The sequence below is a fragment of the Malaclemys terrapin genome, chromosome 4, assembly GCF_027887155.1.
Source record: "Malaclemys terrapin pileata isolate rMalTer1 chromosome 4, rMalTer1.hap1, whole genome shotgun sequence".
Classification (NCBI taxonomy): Eukaryota; Metazoa; Chordata; order Testudines; family Emydidae; genus Malaclemys; species Malaclemys terrapin.
In genome coordinates this window covers 80,416,143-80,433,943 of record NC_071508.1, presented here as the reverse complement: position 1 = coordinate 80,433,943, position 17,801 = coordinate 80,416,143, and the positions used below count along the sequence as shown (strand labels likewise).

The following is a 17,801-nucleotide window of genomic DNA, read 5'->3' as shown; positions in this document are numbered from 1 at the left end:
ACATGGATTTGTTTTTTAAGGAGGGGAAAGAATGGTGAGATTAAAATAAGCCAACACAAAGCAGGCATGTTAGCACCAGAAAAAAGTATCACCTGATACCTGGCCCAACATTTCTTCTGTTCTAGGGGATAGTAGCACTTGCATCAGAGAAATGCAGGCCCTGGTTCTCATTTTGTACTGGGAACATTTGATCATTCCATCAAAAAGTCTGGAAAGATGCTCTGACATCAGTATAGTTGATCTGATGAAAAAGAAAGCAAGTTCATTCACCAGTTCTTTTAGCTGCCATTTATCTTCTTTTTTTTAAAATGTATATTTTAATCTGGCGTCATTTAATCTGGAAATAGTTGCCTTGTTCTCTTCTGCATGATTATTTCTCCTTTCCCATCTCTCCTTAACAAATATTTCAATAGAAGTAAAATTTAAAGGAAAATATTGCAGGTGTAGTCTCTTTGGCCCAGATTTTTAAAGGTGCTTAGGCATTGCTTTGTTCAGTGTTGCAATGCCTAACTGATTTAGGAGCCTAAATCTCATTTTCAAATGGGATTTAGGCACTTGGGAGACAAACTCCTATTTAACGTCAATGGGATTTAGATAAGGTGCCTAAATCACTTTTGAAAATGAGATTTAGGTTCTTAAACCAGTTAGGCATTGCAGCTCTAAGCACAGCAATACCTAAATATATTTAAAAATCTGTGCCTTAACATATAAATCTTGGGAATTGATATTTGCAGCTGTAGTAGAATTAGGCATTTCATATGTGTGCTGGGACTAGAGGCTCCAAAATCGCTGTCTTCAGGTCAGACCAAGAGAAATCCCATTGTCCAGCAACCTAGGACAAGGAAAATTCCGGTATGAACAAGTGAAATTTAATTGCTTACTGCCTGTTGGACAAACTAAAAGTCAACACTTAAAATGCCAAGATGCATTCAGCTTGAAGCTGAAAATAAAAACTGGCTCCCTCCCACAGGTGTTTCCTTGTAACAGAAATAGTGATGGAGGATTTTTCCACCAAGCTTATTATTTTTCTAGTTTCCATCTGTAGCCGCAGTTAGTTAGTTGGCCTCCTGCTCTTCTCAGGGAAGGGAAGAGTCCAGATAGCTAAATTACTGTACATAAAACTAAAAATAAAAAATGGATATCCAAAATTGAGATCTAGCTTTGTCCTTAAATATGTCCATGTTAAAATGTTTCCTCCTCCTTCCTCTAATAAAATGATCATTTTGGATAACTAAATTATCTGAAAAATAGAAAACTTTCCTCTAAAGGTTTGGATCTCAGCTGATGAGAGAGATGCTGGGACTGTTTCTTTGCTAAATGTGCTTTATAAATTTTCACATTTAAGGGATTGAAACTGACACTCATGACAATATGCATGTGGAGTAATACGAAGCTCAAAGATGTATGAGAAGTAAGTGTTATACCTCTACAAACACCTGATTAATCTCACAATGTGTTTTCCCATTGCATATGCATACTATATATGCATTGTTCACAATACTTTCTGTATGATTGCAAGTTTTAGTAAAGATTTATCTCAGGGCTTTCTCAGATGAGGGATTTTTTCCATTTCTCCAGTTTTTGCAGGCATAGGGTAAAGTGTGTGTATATAGAAGCGGACAGAATCAATGCTGGTTTTTTCCCTCCCATTTTTACCTATCATTTCTGACTGACTGAGCTCAAGTATAATCAACATCCTGTCCAATATGTAATGTTCCAGACTCTTAAGCTGTGTTTTCTGTTTCCCTTAGAAATCTGTAACTACAGCTTCTATGATCACCACTAAGACACTACCTCTCGTCTTGAAAGCAGCAACTGCAACCATGCCTGCCTCTGTTGTGGGTCAAAGACCTACCATTGCCATGGTTACTGCAATCAACAGTCAGAAAGCGGTCCTCAGCACCGATGCACAGAATACACCAGTCAACCTCCAGACGACAAATAAGGTTACTGGTCCAGGAGCAGAGGCAGTCCAAATAGTGGCAAAAAACACAGTTACTTTGGTAAGCCAGAAGAAAGTGTGTGTGTGTGTGTGTGAGAGAGAGAGAGAGAGAGAGAGAGAGAATGTGGGACTGTGTGCACCTGTGGAGCTGTGTGTATTTACAAAGGAGGACTACTTAAAATACTACTTATAAACAGGCTGGTTTTGCCCCACAGAAGGAAAAATGAACTCTTACACATAGGGACACGCAGTACCTCACTGATATTGTGAGGCTTAATTAGTTGTAATGCTTTGAGAGCCTGAGGGGAAAATATTTATTATTTATGTATGTTAATATTTTTATTGAATTAAGTCATTGTTGTAGTCACTTTCTGTGTAAAGCTTGCCCTAGACGCGGGGTCTGTGGACAAATACTGTTACTAGTATGAAGTTTGTCCTACCTGATCTGCAGAGCTCTGTTGTGCTAAAATGTTGTTCTGTAGTTCTGGTTTTGGAGGCCTTGTGGACTTTATTTATTTGGTTGGTATAGATCCTCATCTTATCTAATGTGTCAAATGTCTCTTGTTTTCTTTGCTCACTAAATCTACATAGGGTTAGGATACACCTCCCATCCTATCAAGTCTTAATTTACCACATCCTCTTACCAGGATCCAGCCATCATAAGCCCATATTATGGAAAGTGTCTCACTTTTGATTATATCAGGCTTTCAGAGAGTGCCTAGCAGCTGCTGTGTAACTGATCAGCTGCACAGAATTTTGTTTAAAAACATAAACAATAGCAACTGTGGAATTGGGCATTTGGGTTTCTGAGACTAGGCAATTGAACAGAGCCATTACAGGGAAGTTTTACTTTGTGGATAGGCTGATCCAGGGCTTTATCAACAGTGAGGCCAATTTATATCATAAATTTTCCTTTATAAAAGAATATAGCTTTGATGGATGTAAATAGTCAGTGTTTTGCTTCTGAATGAGCCAAATAGTTGTATTTGGGGTGGAGAAATCTCTTTAAGTGGAGTCTTTTTCCACCATCCCCAATGATGTGGTTATCTCCCAGAAGGATTGATAAATCTCTGCTCAGGTTCAGTCCTTGCTGAATAACTTACCCTGGTCCACAGAGTTGACCCTTCTTTTAATAATCACTAATGACTAAAGCTACAATTTAGTCACGGGTATTTTTAGTAAAAGTCATGGATAGGTCACGGGCAATAAACAAAAAGTCACTGCCAGTGACCTGTCCATGACTTTTACTAAAAATACTCCTAACTAAATCTTAGGTGCTTGGGGAGGGAGGGCGCTCCAGAGGACGTTGCTGCTCTGGGGGCAGGGGGTGCTCTGGCAGTCACTGCTGCTCCTGGGGGTGCGAAGTGCGGCCCTGAGCGCGCCGCTGCTGCTCCGGGCAGGGGATGGCCCATGGCCCTGCCACTGCTGCTTCGGGTGAGGTGGCGGCCCAGGGTCCTGCCGCCGCACCTCCGGGCGGGGGAGTGGCTTGGGGCCCTGCCGCTGCTGTTGCTCAGGGCTCAGTTGCTCCAGGGTGGCCTGGAGTGGGGGGAGGGATAGCTCAGTGGTTTGAGCATTGGCCTGATAAACCCAGGGTTGTGAGTTCAGTCCTTGAGGGGGCCACTTGGGGATCTGGGGCAAAATCAGTACTTGTTCCTGCTAGTGAAGGCAGGGGGCTGGACTCAATGACCTTTCAAGGTCCCTTCCAGTTCTAGGAGTTGGGATATCTCCATTAATTTATTTACTGCTGCTGGGGGGGCGCGGCCCAGGGTGCTGCTGCTGCTCCCAGACTGCTGCTCTGGGGCAGCGCCCAGGACCAGCTGCCTGGGACTGCATTAACAGCCGCCGGAACAGCAGCCAACATGGCTGGCCCCGGGGCCATCCCAGCTGCTCGGGCACTCCTGTGGTCAGCCGCACCAGCCACTGCAAAAGTCATGGATGTCCTTCCATGATCTCCATGAAAGACTCACAGCTTTACTAATTATATGTGTTTCTATCAAGGATCTCAAAACATTTTCCCACATATTAATTAAACCTTAACAGCACGCTGGTGAAGTGTTAATATTGCTATTTTACATTGTTGAACAGAGCTACAGAAAGGGAAAGCTAACATTTTCAAGTGTACACTAAAGTTGTGTGTGTCTCAATTTTGAGTGCTCCATTGAAGACAACTAGGATGTACTTTTCAGAGGTGTTGGGCCACAGTAGCTTCCACTGATTTCAGTTAGAGTTGGGAGTGCTTAGCTTAGCCCCTCTAAAAATCAGGGCCAAGGTGTGGCAAGCTGGATAATCAAAATTAAAAGCCACTTTTGAAAATTCAAGCCAAAGTTATGAATTCAGAGTCATGTACTGGGTCATTTACAATGCTAGAAATAGAAGATGGGTTCTGGCTCCCAGAAGTTGTTCTAACTACTAGAGACACTGCTTTATTCTTCTGCATATCATTCCACATGAGAAGACAGAAGTGCTTTTACCATGTGAAGGTCTATCTGGCGGGGCAGCCAAATCTGGTTTTACTTTCTATCTTTTGTGAAGGCAGTTTTGACTTGTAAAACAAATGTGAAAGTTCATTACCTTCAAAGGAAATTGTTTTAGATGGCAGAGCCTAGTATTATGTACATTTAGATTAAACAAAAGGATGGTTAGCTTCAATTTGCAATACAGGATGTGCAGGAACCAAAATGTAAGGCCAGCTCTTTCTTTAATGTAGTTCTAATACAGAAACTGTTGCTGTGAGAATTTATTTACAGTGGGGGAAAGCAGCCTAAACTGAGGAGCATCAGGACTGAAAATACTGTCAGTGTGCTTGGTTTTGATGAATGACTTCAAAGCTATTTTCCTCTTGTTGAACTCTCTCTAATGTTTGTATAGCAGGTTCAGGCTACACCTCAGCCCATCAAAGTGCCACAGTTCATCCCTCCTCCCAGACTCACTCCTCGTCCAAATTTTCTTCCACAGGTGAGTGTACCAAGAACAAGAAAGATAGGAGGGAAGTTGGCCATAAAGTAAATAAGGGATGTTTTCTTTTCATTTCTTACCTTCAAGATGTGTGAAATGAAACTACTGAAAGTGTAGGAGCAGAATCAGTCTGTCACCGAAGGCTGCAAAAGCTCTTCAATCATCACTGCTCAGTATTCAAGAGCAGGAGAAGAGAAATAGCTGAAGTCTTTTCTGCAGCTTCCATTCTTTATACCATTTGCAGCTGAGCAATACAGCTTTAAATTGTTTTACTTTGCACTGTTTTTAGAAAAGACACTGGTTGCTTCTTCACATTTTTTTTATTAAGCTTCTTAGACAAGGAGCAAGGGGGTATAACTGGGAGTACCGGGATGAAATTAAGAAAGGAAAACTTTAGGCTGATTATCAGAACAAGACATTGGGACAGTAAATTCTGTTAATCTGTGACATAGTTTCCAGACATAAATGAAGGCTACACCCTGTATTTTGAGATATTAAAGGTAAAATGGACAAGATACCAGAAAATGTATGATGGGAAACAATCTTTTATTGGTAGGGAGATAGATTAGATGACCTAGTGGATTTTGTTTCTACTTGCGTTTTCTGTAACTATGAGATATTTGTATAATTGGGACTATGCCAGGTATAGCCAAAGATAACGATGGTACAGGACCAGAAAATATTTTGGACCTGAATTTTGTAGAGCTGTTTCCTAGCTTCGTACCTATGGATGTCTTCTCAAATATTATGCTTTACCATAGCATCAGAGAAAGAAAAGAGCAAGTGGCAATATGGCTGTATTTACCAGTAGAGGCTTTGATATTTTCAGTGAGGGGGCAGTTTGCTGTTCATAGTCTAGCAGGACTAGTTTCACGGTGTAAAAGGTTGCACAATGTATCTGCGTAATGCATGGAGTTAACACAAGCCATGGTGACTTATTCAACATCTCTGAAGACTTTGTTTTAGCTCTTGGGTCAGCTGTTTAGATATTAGATCTCTTGGCCAATGTAAAAAGTGCTACCACATTGAAAGCTGTGTAAAGCTTTTGAAACATACTTTCAAAACCGGTTGCCTAAGTTGCTCCTGCAAATATTGCATGGACATCTGTTGTCCTCACAAAACCAAAAAGTAGATTTGCACATACAAAACAGTTAGTATTAAACATGTAAATGACTATTTGGGCATGCAAATGTGTGCAGAAGCAAAAGCTGTGTGTGCAAGTGTTATGGATGGGTTTTATGCAAGCAAATTGAAAATGTGGTTCTTTATTGTTGTTGCACACTTATGACACTATTCTAAAAATGTGTTCTGTAAGAAATGTAGATAGTTTTGCAGAATTTAGATAAGCTGAGTCAAAAGATTTAAAACAGAGAATATATTCAATAAATTCATTTTAAATATATTTCTATTTGTCTGGGATTTTTTCCTTGTAGGTTCGACCCAAACCAGTTGCCCAGAATAACATTCCTATTGCCCCAGCACCACCTCCGATGCTTGCAGCTCCTCAGCTTATTCAAAGGCCTGTGATGCTGACAACAAAGTTCACACCCAGCTCTTTACCCACCTCACAGAACTCCATACACCCAGTTCGTGTTGTTAATGGGCAGACAGCAACCATAGCCAAAACTTTCCCTATGGCACAGCTCACCAGCATCGTGATAGCAGCCCCAGGTACCAGGCTCGCTGGACCTCAGACTCTACAGATCAGCAAACCAAACCTTGAAAAACAGGTACAGATGGGCAATGTGTCTACTAAATGCTGCAGTTCTACTTTTGTGGGTTAATGCTGCCAAGGTAGAGAGGACTAATGACCATGGGGGGAATTTTCAATGGAGAATTAAATATCAGAGTCCCACTAACAGTGACCAAATATTAATAATATAATGACTTTGGAGAGGGGGTTAAGAGACAACCCCAGTTCATAGGACTGAAAGTTTGGCATTCTTTCAAAGGCCCATGGGAATCATTACAGTTCTTCAGTAATTTGGTGCTCCCCCTACTGGATCAGCAGAAAATGTTCATCTGAGGTGTGCTGACATCTGTGATGATGCTGACACACAGACAATATAGTAAACGAAAAGCCATGTTCATGTCAGGTCCTTTAGAAACACAGGAACAAAATATATTTTTATTTCTAAACTTCTTTAAATTATAACAATGGAGAGTAGAGGAATAAAAACTATTCAAAATATTTAACAAGGCCTATTTAATAAGAGAATCCGGCCGCATTTGATTTGATGCTGGAGCCTGTTGATTTGTGTTCTCCTCGGAATCCCCCTTTAAATTGCAGGGAAACAAAATGGCCAGTCAGCTTCTTGTGCTTGGTCAAGACTCCCATGACTGACCTGAGCTTGGATGGATGGAAGAAATGCCTCAAAAATAGGATTTCTAGATATTTAGTTATTAAATCTCACTTCAGGAAAGAGCAAATGGGGAAGGAGTCCTAAAAAATAATGCGCAACTTCAAATAAAATGATTTAATTGGGTCATAAATGTAGACTCTTCCAATTCAGTTCATGTGACATCTTTGGTTTCACTTCAAAAACTTTCTTGTCAGTTAATGTACCTTGGAGTTGTCCATGAAACTATGGACAATCTTGTGCAAGAAAGATGCACTATCGCTTCACTAAATTCACAGGGGTAGGTTGCTGCGTATCTTTTAAGGCAGATTTACAAGCTGTGCTCTGCAACAATGCATGTCTGTTACCTGTGAGCTTGATGAATCCTTGTGCTGCATATCCACAGTGTTGCATCTTTGATGTCAACATCATTTGTTTATTCTTTAAAGAACTGCTGACAGTCAGGAAAACTTTGAAAAACATTCAGAGACAAGTAACAATGATTTAATTCTCTGTGTACAGTCTTTTGGTATGATTTCCTCAATCTTTATGATTAAGGATGTTTACACGAAACAAAATTTGTGTCTCTTCAGCATTCATCTCCTCACTCTGTGTTTGTTACATCACAGCCATGCCACAAACTGAGGGTCATCATGCTGGTGATTGTGATGTCGAGAGCCGAGGATTCTGACTTCAGGGAGGGCATAAGCCACAGGAATATCTGAGCTCTTAGGAGTCACAGTGCCAGTTTTCAGGCAAATGTTACTCATAATGACAAATGACGGGAAAGAAATGGAGAATGTATATACCATTCAGAATAGGTTATAAACAGGGGCTTTTCATTGAATGATTTTCCATAAGGCTTCAGCTGGTCTGTAATCAATCCACTTTTCATGCAGCTTTATAAATATTTTGGCCAAAAATGTTAACTGCAGGATGACCTTCACCACTTGTGTGGTTGTTTGATTGGGTTGCCTGAGTTGCTCTGATGCTGCACGTTCTTGGGTTTGGGCCTGTTCTGTTTCTTTGCCAAAGCAGGACACATTGTTTAAACTTCCCTCACATTCCTGGAGAAAATCTCTTTTTGGGGCACTGCCAGTTGGTTCTACAACTGTTTTTCCCATTGTTCTACTAAACTGAAATTACTCATTTCGCTTAGTTTTTCCCTAACTAAAAAATGCTTTCTGAGTATTGAGTTGTACTTGTTTCTTTTCAGACTATTAAACCCCATGTGGAAGCAGAGGAGAAGCAAACAGAGAGTCGTACCGTTACTCCACCAGCTGCACCCAAGCCAAAACGAGAAGAAAATCCACAGGTATCAGAGCAAATTCGGTGTTCTCTCCCTAGAAGAAAAAGGAGGCATTCTATCTTTCAAAAAAACATCATAAACCAAGATAGAAGATAGTGTATCTATTTGCTTCCTCATTTCCCCCTCATCCTACACAGACACACACTCTTTCTCACACACAATTTCTTTTTTTCCCTGTTCCAGTGGTTTCCAGAGCCCCTACCTGGTGGCTCACAGTGTTAAATACTTGGGAATCAAACAATGAGGATTTTGTTTCTGTGTAACCAGCAATGTTTAACTGGCAATTGAACTATGCTGGTATCTGCTAAGGGTCAGTGATGATGGTTTGGGAGTTGAGACCTTGAGTCTGTTCCCAGCTCTGCCAGTGATTTCTTGTATGACATTGTGGAAGTTGCTTCTCCCTGTCTCTGATTTTTTTCTCCACATCTATAAAATAGAGCTAGTCTCTCTCTTTGGAAAGCAATTTAAGATCTATAGATGAAAAGTGCTATATAAGTGCAAAGAATTATTAATATTTTCCTTATTTGGTTGGCTACCAACTGACTTTGGGCTAAATGAAGTTGCTCCTGATAATGATTGTAACTGGAATGAACTCTGTTCTCTCTTTCTCTCTCTGACACAGAAACTTGCCTTCATGGTGTCTTTGGGACTGGTTACACATGACCACCTGGAAGGTAAGAAAAGTAACTGAGTATGGTTCCTGTGCTGCCCTGTTTCTCAGCAATTCTAGATTGGAAATAAAAGTCCCAAATGTTCTTGTGTGATGTGCATTCTTTTTTTCCTTGCTCCAAGGAACAGATCACACTTGGGCTATGCTCATACAGCACTTTGGGTTCAACTTGTCCCTGCCCCCTCAGTCCCTTGTTAGATGGAAACAGGCAGTTGCTTAGGTATCTGAGATCGATGGTTGGGGAGGCAGTGCATGCTCTGCTGTCTGGGAGGAAACTGTGAAAAAAACTAATTGACTGTTGTGTAGCCCTTATGTGTGAAGAAGTTACCTAATAGGTCAGTGTACCTTTAACCCCTTCTCTGGATTTCTCATTTCTGTAAATCGGTGAACATGCTGGGTTAATGGATTTCAATAGTTCTGATAATTTCTTTAGTCCTTGCCTACAATGAAATCAAGCCTGAAGTTACATAAATTCAAGGACTTGCACATCACTGTACTAAATTTAGCCTCAGCAGAAGTCCATTTTTATTTTTATAATTTCAACAGATAATATATATGCTTATTTTAAGAATTTTTTTCTATTTTTATTTATTTAAATTTTCATAGTTGCACAAAATTATGGGTTCTAAGTAATATTTTTCCATTTGTATCTATTTGAATTTTCACAATTGTGGAAAATTGTGGGTCAGACAACTAGTATTTAATGACAGTAGAAGTTGAGATTTAATAATTTAAAGCTTTATAACCATTAAAACACAAATTCTCAACATCACGTCAAAGTATACAAAATAAATATCCTTTAGTCAAACTCTAATAAGTTTTCATTCAGCATTTTTCTTACTTTGCCTATCTGTAAATTTTGATTATTATCAATGGAAATTTTCTTTTTGTTAATTAGTGTGTGTATAGATGTTTTTGACATTTACTGATTAAAAATCAAATTCTTCAGAGCCTAACTATATTTGCCTTAAATAGCAATGAGGTTTCCTCACGTGCTACTGTATTTAGGTTCCCAATTATGTTGAACTTCACTATAAAATATCTGTGTTCAGATGCTCTGATTTGGGAGGGGCAGCCAACCATTTCATAAACCAATCTGGCAGTGTATTTATTTTTACCATTATCTATTCATTTTCAAACCCAGGAGTGTAGCAGAGATGGCTATCTTCAGCATTGCTGGCTTCCCATGGAAAGCCTTATAGTTCGAACTTACTTGCTTGCAGACTGTATAACATAGACATAATTGTATGCTTTCTGAATCCATGGTTTCTAACCTGAACCTTTCTTTTCACAAGAAATCCAAAGTAAGAGACAAGAGAGGAAAAGAAGAACAACAGCAAATCCAGTGTACAGTGGAGCCGTTTTTGAGCCTGAGGTATCAGTCTCTTGCTGGGGGGGGAAGCTGGCAATTTCATTCTGTACTGCTGCCATGTTACTACCTACTAAGATCTCTGAAGCCCAGCTAAACAGATAGGCTGTCATTATAGTTTGAGAGACCAATGTAGTGATGTGACCCTCAGGGTTTTATATAGTAAATACAGTTATTTCTGCTTAATACTTCTCTCCCCCTCCACCACCACCCGCATTATAAACCTGGCATTAAATAGCAGTGAGTATTGGGCCTGCCATTAGGAGGTCAGCTTGTGCACTGGCCTGCAGCAGTCCAGATGTCAGAAGCAGAATGGAAGGCTAACATTTCCAAGGATATGTTCCCAACAACAGGACAGACATTAAGCCCAGTTTGTACTGTATTGCTCTGCCTGAGCTCTTACAAATTTAATTGTTACAAAAAATTAGCCAGCTAAAGTTGTTTTCCTCCCCTTTAAAGCGTAAGAAGAGTGCAGTCACATACCTGAACAGCACAATGCATCCTGGGACACGTAAAAGAGGTGAGTTATTTTCAACAATGCCATCTTGCTGTATGCTTATTTCTCCGTCTCCCATCAGCAGTCCCCTTGAGGACAGAAAGAAAGTGAAACAGGGAAGGATTTTGTGATACTGAATTTGCACAATAAATTCCAATGGTAAATAAGGACCAACATTTCTGGGGTTAGCGTAGCTGGCTTTATGGGGCAGGTCAAGGCAACATTTAAGTCTCACTCTACACAGTAAGGCAATATACAAAACAGAGTGCAAGATAAATGTTGGAACACCATTTAATAGAAGAGAGTTGCTGCCAAGGTGCTCTTAATACTGCCTAAGCTGCAGTGCTACTGATAGGAAAGCAAAACATTATGGAAAAAATGTATTTAATCTTACAGGAAGGGAAATTCAGAGTGTGAAGAGCTCATTCCCCACAATGTGTTTCTTTTCTAAGGGAAGGATCCCCAAAGCATTTTCACTTCCACAGGGAAAACTTCCCACTTACCTTAAGCACTCTTCAGAAACAACTACCATCCTGGAACCTTAAAATGGCACCTTGTCCTGCAAGAAAGGAGGGTTTTTCTTATATCTACTAAGTGTTATTCAGTGGAATTCACCTACAGAGCAGCAGTTCTTGTGCAGAACAGGTCACATTTTAAGGTCACACATCTTACTTTTAAGGATAAAATTGATCTCTTGGAACATTACAGTAGCGCTTAACTGTTTTGTTCTCTTTCTGTGTGTGGTGCTGAATATCAGAGTTGAGATCTGCCATGCAGATCTGAAAAGAAAATCTTTCCCTAATGGCTCTTAATGGTTTCCAACATGCTTCTCTGCTCTTTGTTTTGCTGTCCAAAAACAAATGACCAAGCAATCTAACATCATGACCACCCAAGAAATCAGCAAGCATGCTGTATAGTTTGTGATTAAAGTCAGAGGTCTATGTATTCCATGTGTGGGGTGATGAACCTGAGACTGTGTATGCAGCAGTGTGTGTGTGTGTGTGCGTGTGCATACATGTGTAACAGACTAGATGGCTCAGGATATTAGTGATAGAATTCATAACATTTCACCTCCAAGTTATTGATCTGAATCTGTCCGAGGATAGTAGTGACTGAAAATCTTTAATTATTTGGTGGCTGTTTGATGGGCTAGATGAGCTGATGATCCCAGTCCAGTCTGTATTGAACAGGTGCCTACATGACACAAACCATGATCATAACTAGCACTGATCATTTCCAATGTCTGTATTCTTGGCCAAGAGGTCAGGTATTCAAATGACCCTTGCTCTCCTTGAGGCAGCCTCTTCAGTGCAGGATGGAAGCACATAGGTGGGGCGGTGTAGATAAATTCGCACTTCTGCTGGCATGCTGTCTCTGAGTAAATAAAGGACATCCAGTGCCACCTTCAATTACCTTAAATATGTTTTTAAAAAAGAAAGACAAGAAAACAAGTGTGTGTGTGCAGGCGTGCACTGTACATAAGGATATGTTCCTTCATATAGTAATGTTTCCAATGACCTAAAAATTTTAATTCCATTATATAACATTGTGTGAAGAATTACTTATAGATTTTTAAATGCACAAGATTACATATATGTATACATGGTATCTTCTTAGACTGTTTTTGCACAATGCTGTCTTCCTGTCCTTATTTTCATTCTCTGTTGTGACCCCTCATCAGCACCAGATTAGTAACATATTTTCAAATGGGGTGGACAAGATTTGGGGCCTACAGTAGTTTTATTATTTGAATTAATATAGCAGTATATTAGGAGGATAGTTTGTGCAGCCCTGTGCCCTTTAGGGGTTTGGTTTAATTCTAGTTGCTGTTGGTCACATCAAAAATTTCGGCTATGGACATCACCATCAAAGATTCTTTCCAAGGATGTACATCTCTCTGGAAAGTATCTAGAACTCAAGTGCAAGGTGCAGCATGTACTGGGTATAGCCTGGCAATCTGTAAATACTATTATAAGTAGGACCCTACCAAATTCATGGTCATGAAAAATGCATCACGGACCGTGAAATCTGATCTCCCACTATGAAATCTTTTTGTGTGCTTTTACCCTATACTATACAGATTTCATGGCAGAGACCAGCGTTTCTCAAATTGGGGGTTCTGTAGGGGTGGTCGCAAGTTTATTTTAGGGGGGCCACGATATTGCCACCCTTACTTCTGCGCTGCCTTCAGAGCTGGGTTGCCAGAGAGCAGCGGCTGGTGGCCAGAGAGCAGCAGCTGGTGGCTGGGTTCCCAGCTCTGAAGGTGGCGCCCCGCCAACAGCAGTGCAGAAGTAAGGATCACAATACCATACCATGCCACCTTACTTGTGTGCTGTTACCTTCAGAGCTGGATGGCCAGAGAGTGGCTGCTGCTGATTGAGGGTCCAGCTCTGCAGGCAGCAGCACAGAAGTAAGGGTGGCAGTACCGCAACACCCCCTACAATAACCTTGCAACCTTCCCCCCAGAACTCCTTTTTGGGTCAGGACCCCTACAATTACAACACCATCAAATTTCAGATTTAAATAGCTGAATGAAATTTAAATGAAATTTATGATTTTAAAAATCCCATGATTGTGAAAATGGCCAAAATGGACCATGAATTTGGTAGGGCCCTAATTATAAGAGCTGCGTAATTATTCCTAGATTTTTATTCCTTGTGATCTTTCCAGATCTGAAGAGTAACTTGGTACACCTCTACCCCGATATAACGCTGTCCTCGGGAGCCAAAAAGTCTTACCACGTTATAGGTGAAACTGCATTATATCGAACTTGCTTTGATCCGCCAGAGTGTGCAGCCCCGCCCGCACGGAGCACTGCTTTACCGCGTTATATCTGAATTTGTGTTATATCGGGCCGCGTTATATCAGGGTAGAGGTGTATGTGGAAAGATGGGGAGAGTGCTAAGAACATATACTTTTACATAGTCGTACAATATGTAGATAATATCACACTTGTATGAAGGCTGTTCTTAGCAGATTTTGCACTTAGTGCTTTTCTAAAGGAGTCTAAAATAGATATATATGATTGGGGCAGTAGTACCTGCCGTTGAGATAGTGGGCATAGGTCTGAGATGGAAGGTGCTGACTTATGGAAATGTAGGGAAGAAAAGGAGACTTGAAATGGTGAGTGCTGGCTATGAGAGAAGGACCTTTGGGTAGGTATGTGCTGGCATAGGATAGATAGGGAGAGGTGGGATGACAGTAGAAAAATTAAACTAACAGAAATCATTACAGCCTGTCTGTGGGTTTGGTGCCAGCACGATTTCCTGATAACTGGACGGTCTCATTGCTAGGAATGAAAAGAGGCCCCATTCTGCACTTGGGAGCGTGACTCTTTGACCCTTAGCAGAGCCTGTTTTCACACTCCTCTGATATGCATCTCTCAAGCGTTCATTTCTTGAAAAATTCCACTTGTACGTTTCTAAAAAAAAATGTTTAAATCTTTGCTTCTCTTCTTTCACTTGTGACTCCTATATTAATTTCCTCTCTGTGCTACATCATTTCCTTTTTCATGCTAGCCAATGAGGACCACTGGCCAAAGGTATGTAAGATCATTTCCCCCCCCCCTTTTTTTGTTCCCTTTTGTTAATGTGTAGGTCGTCCACCTAAATACAACACGGTGCTGGGGTTTGGGGCTCTGACCCCTACATCCCCTCTATCCAGTCATCCTGACTCCCCTGAAAATGAAAAGACAGAGACCACATTTACTTTCCCCGCATCTGTTCAGCCTGTGTCCCTGCCTAGCCCCAGCTCCACAGACGTAAGTAATTCTTGGGAAAGGGTTGGCTTTTGAAAAGATGTGTAGAATGAGCCACACTGGAAACTGCTTCAGATTTTGTTTCTTTAGCGTTCATTCCTTGAATACTGTTTGTCATGGTTCAGTGCAGTGAAACAGGCCAATGTTCTTTTACTCCCCAACCTTTCACTTTTACCTTCTTGTGCCTGTGTTATAGTACTGCAGATATTTCCTGTGACAGTCAGTCATTGATTGGGATGTTGGGATACACTGGGCATGCTTAGAGGAGCATGTTTTCTCAGTGTCTAGTGTCTGAGATCTTGTGTGACTGAATTCAATCTGTATTCCAGTGAGGAACCGGGAAGGGGAGAATGAGTCCTATTATTTAGAGAGACTGTAGTAGCAGTAAGTTGCTGGTGTTTCTGTAACAAGAGGAGGAAGAGAAGGAACTTCTTGGATCTCCCAGATAGCTGGGCACAATGTTCAAAGCACTGATCACAAGAGGTTGTCATGTCCTGGTCTGATTGAGTATACTGCCTCTGCACTCCCCACTCATGAGACTTTTCTTGAACAAAATCTGGTTATTCTGTTAGCATTTCTAAAGCAGGAGATAAAAATATTTTATTTGTCAAAATGCAAAGATTTCCCCTTCACAGCACAGCCTCTTTTAAGTAACTTTCTGAGAACCTTCAGATTGTCTCATTCTTATTCCTTGCAAAAAATATGGTGACAGAATTGTAAAGGTCAGATCTAAACCCTAGAAAGCAAATAAATGAAGTAAGGTTGAGTTTCCTCCCATGCCACTGATCTATCCTTCATTACCCTAAGTGACACTATCACAATAAACTACAATTTCTCTGAAAAAGGTGACTGCAAGAAATAAGAGAAGGCCAATGTAACTTCACCTGGGTCTGCTTAAAGATCTCAGTATAAAGGAAATAGTGTAGTAGGACTATACTGGGAATAGAGGAGTGAGACAACAAAGTACACAAGAATGCTCAGCAGTCAAAGTGCACTTCTAATCTGAAAAGTGACTCTGTAGACGTTTGTCTTTCAATTACTCCTATATATGGGCTCAGTTTATAGGTAAAAAGATGCTTTTTTTTCAATTGCTAGTGCTGCAAACTACCCCTGGGATCTGAAAGTCATGGTGGACTCTTTCCTTTGCATACATCATCAGCTGTAATAAAGGTTCTAAAGTCCAACATTGGTCCTCAGTAACTCCTGTGCTGCCCCATTGCCTCTTATGCACTGATGTAACTGCTTGGAACAGTGAGTAGCCAATTCTACTGACAATGCACAAGATGGAATAGAATCCAGTTCCCTCCCTCTGAACTCTACCAGCTCCGCAGGGCTAACTGTCAAAACGTACTTTAGTTACTAAAGTTGGCAAATGCGACCCTGATACACAGGGAGCACATCTGTGGAATAAGCAGGGACCCTTTTTAAAAAGTCACTTTTCAGAGTGGAACAATATTTGAATATCAAAAAAAATGTCCTGTCAGTCAGGTGCATGAGTCTGTGGAACAGACTCCTGAAGGAAAGGTGCAGCATCTCCATCTTTTGGGACAAAAATGTACAAACCATTGGAAATTATGCTGTAGAGAACAATTACGCTGTGCTGGCTCCAAGAGATGGACTGGGTAACATACTAGGTCTCTTCCATCTCTGATTTCAATGATTTTTTTTACCAGCCTTGTGACCAGAGCATAACAGTTCTCAGAACAGTGTGATGTGTTATCGTGTGTATTTCAGTGCCTAACTACCACAGGCTAAGTTAAGGACAGAGTATTATTCTAGTGTTCCCAGCCTGATTCTGAATTTCTTGCCTTTGGTGAAATTGCTTAATATTTAAGCTTAGTTTTCTGTGATTTAACATACTTTTTAAATTAAATGATAGTTTTTAAAAATACAAAGACTCTAGAGGAAACATGCAAGTTGACACAATAGGTGGTTAAAATATATAACACATATGCATACACTTGGATAACTTGTTAAAATTATCTCTCAGTTCTGCGTGATATACTGTGTCAGCAAGTTAGCACGGCTTTCCCCCTGGAGTAATACAAATCTGTCTACTAAAACACTTACAGACAGGTTACCCAGTTTGTGCACAAAGGCAACATTAAAACATTAATATTGCTGTTTTAATTTTTAAAAAGAATTCAGTCCCAAAGACTCCCCAGTGCACATTTTCCAACAATTGAGCTAGACAACTTTGATTTTAAAAGAAATAGATACCACAGCGATAGATGTCTTTTGAAATATCTAAGACCTATGAATTCTAGGAGCAGAAAATGTATCAGAAACCACGATACATGTATCACGAGTCCTTTATCTTAAAATCACCCCCATTGATTTGTCTTAAAAGATCTGTACTTTCACATTTATACTCACCAGCATAGTGACAGCTATTCAATGTATGGTTGTTGCATAGCATATTTCGTAGAAATTATAATTATTAGGACAGTCGATTAATTGAAGTTAACTCATGCAATTAACTCAAAAAAATTAATTGTGATTAAAAAAATTAATCATGATTAATCTCATTTTTAATCACATTGTTAAACAATAGAATACCAATTGAAATTTATTAAATATTTTTGGATGTTTTTCTACATTTTCAAATATATTGATTTCAGTTACAACATAGAATACAAAGTGTAGACTGCTCTATTATTTTTTTTTATTACAAATATTTGCACTGTAAAAATGATAAACAAAAGAAACAGTATTTTTTCAATTAACCTTGTACAAATACTGTAGTGCAATCTCTTTATTGTGAAAGCGCAACTTACAAATGTAGATTTTTTTTTTGTTACATAACTGCACTGAAAAACAAAACAATGCAAAACTTTAGAGCCTACGAGTCCACTCAGTCCTACTTCTCGTTCAGCAAATCACTAAGACAAACAAGTTTGTATACATTTACAGGAGATAATGCTGCCCACTTCTTATTTACAATGTCAACAGAAAATGAGAACA

The 17,801-nt window shown here is 40.0% G+C and overlaps 1 protein-coding gene across 7 annotated transcripts in view; it reads left to right on the top strand.

The window, feature by feature from the left end:
- PHF21A (PHD finger protein 21A) overlaps nt 1-17,801 on the top strand; it is a 289,517-nt gene that overhangs the window by 247,332 nt on the left and 24,384 nt on the right. For 4 of the 7 annotated variants that reach the window (XM_054024659.1, XM_054024652.1, XM_054024654.1 and 1 more), the window contains 8 exons: nt 1,752-2,003; nt 4,811-4,897; nt 6,331-6,627; nt 8,453-8,551; nt 9,168-9,219; nt 10,511-10,590; nt 11,044-11,104; nt 14,677-14,840. In XM_054024659.1, the coding sequence (XP_053880634.1) occupies nt 1,752-2,003; nt 4,811-4,897; nt 6,331-6,627; nt 8,453-8,551; nt 9,168-9,219; nt 10,511-10,590; nt 11,044-11,104; nt 14,677-14,840 (1,092 nt within the window). Of the gene's footprint in view, nt 1-1,751; nt 2,004-4,810; nt 4,898-6,330; nt 6,628-8,452; nt 8,552-9,167; nt 9,220-10,510; nt 10,591-11,043; nt 11,105-14,598; nt 14,622-14,676; nt 14,841-17,801 lie in introns of all 7 variants that reach the window. The other 3 variants (XM_054024656.1, XM_054024658.1, XM_054024657.1) reach the window with 3 other exon arrangements.